At 33.9% G+C, this 2638-nt stretch overlaps 1 protein-coding gene across 1 annotated transcript in view; it reads left to right on the forward strand.

The window, feature by feature from the left end:
- Positions 1-61: 61 nt before the first annotated feature.
- Positions 62-2638, forward strand: part of srp19 (signal recognition particle 19) — a 6134-nt gene continuing 3557 nt past the window's right edge. The window contains exons 1-2 of the mRNA XM_014022771.1: positions 62-261; positions 1206-1281. Coding sequence (XP_013878225.1) covers positions 224-261; positions 1206-1281 — 114 coding nt within the window. The 5' untranslated portion in view covers positions 62-223. The remainder of the gene's footprint in view (positions 262-1205; positions 1282-2638) is intronic.

Below are 2638 nucleotides of genomic sequence, written 5' to 3' on the forward strand. Positions count from 1 at the left end.
ATAATAAACCGTGCTCCACCGCGGGGCGCCGGTAGGCGGCGGTATAAACCCACAGAGGTCTTTCCTGTCCTCCTGAAAGCTAAAAGAAGAAGGTTTATTTTCATGTTTCATGTTGGCTGCAGCTGATAGAAAATGAAATAATACAAACATATCCGCTTTAATGTTTTAGTTTAAAGCCTCAGATTGAACCGTTTTAAGTTTTATTCTTGTATAAACTTCAATCATGGCTCATTTGACGGAAAACCCCGCCGATAAAGAGAGGTGAGTTCAGCTAAGCTAAAGCTAACAAGCTAACTCTTCACTCAGTCAAATCTCGCTTTAGTTCTTCACGTGTTTATGAACAAAATAGTTTAGGTTACCTTTTGAGTTGTAAAACTGGTTTCTGATAGATCCACATCAATGAGAAGAAGACACTCTTGAGTTCGGCTCACAGTAATGTGGATTTTATTGCTCAGATCAAACTAAAGTTGAGTTTTTTCTCATTAAGTTTACCTGTCTGTCAGCAGAAGCGTGACGTGTAAGGATTCCGTTTGTCTTCGACTTATTTTGTCCTTTTCCCCGTAAAACAAAAATCTTTTGTTTATAGACACTAAATAGTCACTTTTAACAGCTTTATTCAGGTTGTTGTTTCACAATGTTTGCGTATTAAAATATCACATTAGCTGATAGATCATAAACTGTTTAATTTGTTATAATGGAACAACTTGTTTACATATTTTGACACAGTTTAATTTTGTAACAGTTTTAAGTTTTGTGGACTCAAATATTTTTAAGCTGGAATATTTAAACTATAAATCTGGTGATTTTCTTTGTCAATTTTTCGATTCAGATTAAATTAATTTTGGTCAGATTACAAACAAAATGAAACTATTTTACAAACTTACCAGAAAAGGAGTAAACTGATGCAAAGACTTGCCCACCCTGCAGTTTGGATTAAAAATAGTTTTAAGTTTTTTTTAAAATATTGGACTGGACATAACGTGTCTGCAGTTGCTGAACAGATAAGTTTATAGACAAAAACAAACAAATATTAATATTTGTGTGAAAAAACCAGATGATTTGAACACATCCTCGTCACAGCGTTGCATAAAGAGAAACGTTATCGACCTCAGGGGAAATGAAAGTTATGTATTTTGGAGAAATGTTGCAGCTGATTGAAGAAGCTGGTTCTGTCTGCAGCTCCACTGACCCGCCGTGTGTTTCAGGTTCATCTGCGTCTACCCCGTCTACATCAACAGTAAGAAGACCCTCGCTGAAGGCCGCAGGATCCCCTCAGAGAAGGTCAGGCTCCTGGTTTCCTCAGACCCTCTTCATGTCTGCCCGGTGGTTTTAGAGACGTCTTCATGTTGCTGCTGGTGATGCAGAGGTGTTGATAATAATCAGGGTTCCTGCAGGTCCTGAAAGAGTCTGCAAAGGAACTGAATTCATGAATCCAAAAATAAGACCTTAATTAGCCTTAAAATGTCTTAAATCAAACTTTCAGAGGTCTTAAAATGTGAACACATTGTAAATAGGATGATTGTAATTCATCTCAAATAATAAAATAATTGGTAACATTTATTTATTTAAATATTCACATGCAGACATTATCCTCTGACATCACTTCCTGTTACTTCACATGGAAAGTTCTCAGCTGTTCATCTGAACAATGTGAAATTTGTTTTGTAAAATGTTAATAATGTTGTCTTTCCAAAAATGCTTTCATATTTCTTATAAAAGTTGACGTCACCGGTGTTTTTTTTAAGGTTTCATCTACAGCAGACTGGGGTTAAGACCACCGAGGGTCCTAAAACAACACATTTTGTGTTGTTACACTGACTGCTAACAATGTTTTTGCTATATTTGATCAAAAAGCAGATAGATGTGGTCAATTAGCAAAATATTTGAATATTTCAACCAAAATTACTTTGATTTATTAGTTTTTTTTTGTCATTTGTGTTAATTATAAAATTGGCCTTACCCCTCTGAGGTCTGGGATCTAAATGTCCATTTTTGACTAACTTTGAACTTACCTCTATATTTTCACGTTAAAAACTATTTACCATGTTTAGTATCGTTACTTTCAGCACAACCTCAGCTTTATTTTAGACTTTTTGTTTCATTTTGACAAACTGCATTATCACAGTGATCCAAAATAACACACAAAAAAACAAAATCTGAGTGGGAAAATTTTGGCTATTTTTATTACACAATTCACAAAAATGTTTAATGAACCATTTTTCTAACCTATAATGAAAATCTATAGGGTAAATTTCATAAACTTGTACAAATTTAGCAATAAAAACCAAATGATATCCATGTTTTTACATTAAATTGTGTGTAAATTCCCAGGTGTTTTTTTTTACAATAATTTACAAAATGTGTCACAATGACTCCTCCACAAATTCTCTCCAACCTTATAATGTCTTGTTTTTTTTAAATTTTACAACCATTTTAAAAAGTGTGACAATGATAGGGCTGTGTATTGGCAAGAATTTGGCGATACGATACAAATCATGACAGACGGGTCACGATACGATATATCCTGATATATTGCGATACTATAGGCAAGGTGATATATTGTGATTTTTTTTTGTCCAAAAATTCTATTAAATAAAAACCTCTTACTGGGAAAAAATGAAAAACCAAAATTCATTGT

The sequence above is a fragment of the Austrofundulus limnaeus genome, unplaced genomic scaffold (genome assembly GCF_001266775.1).
Source record: "Austrofundulus limnaeus strain Quisiro unplaced genomic scaffold, Austrofundulus_limnaeus-1.0 Scaffold343, whole genome shotgun sequence".
Classification (NCBI taxonomy): Eukaryota; Metazoa; Chordata; class Actinopteri; order Cyprinodontiformes; family Rivulidae; genus Austrofundulus; species Austrofundulus limnaeus.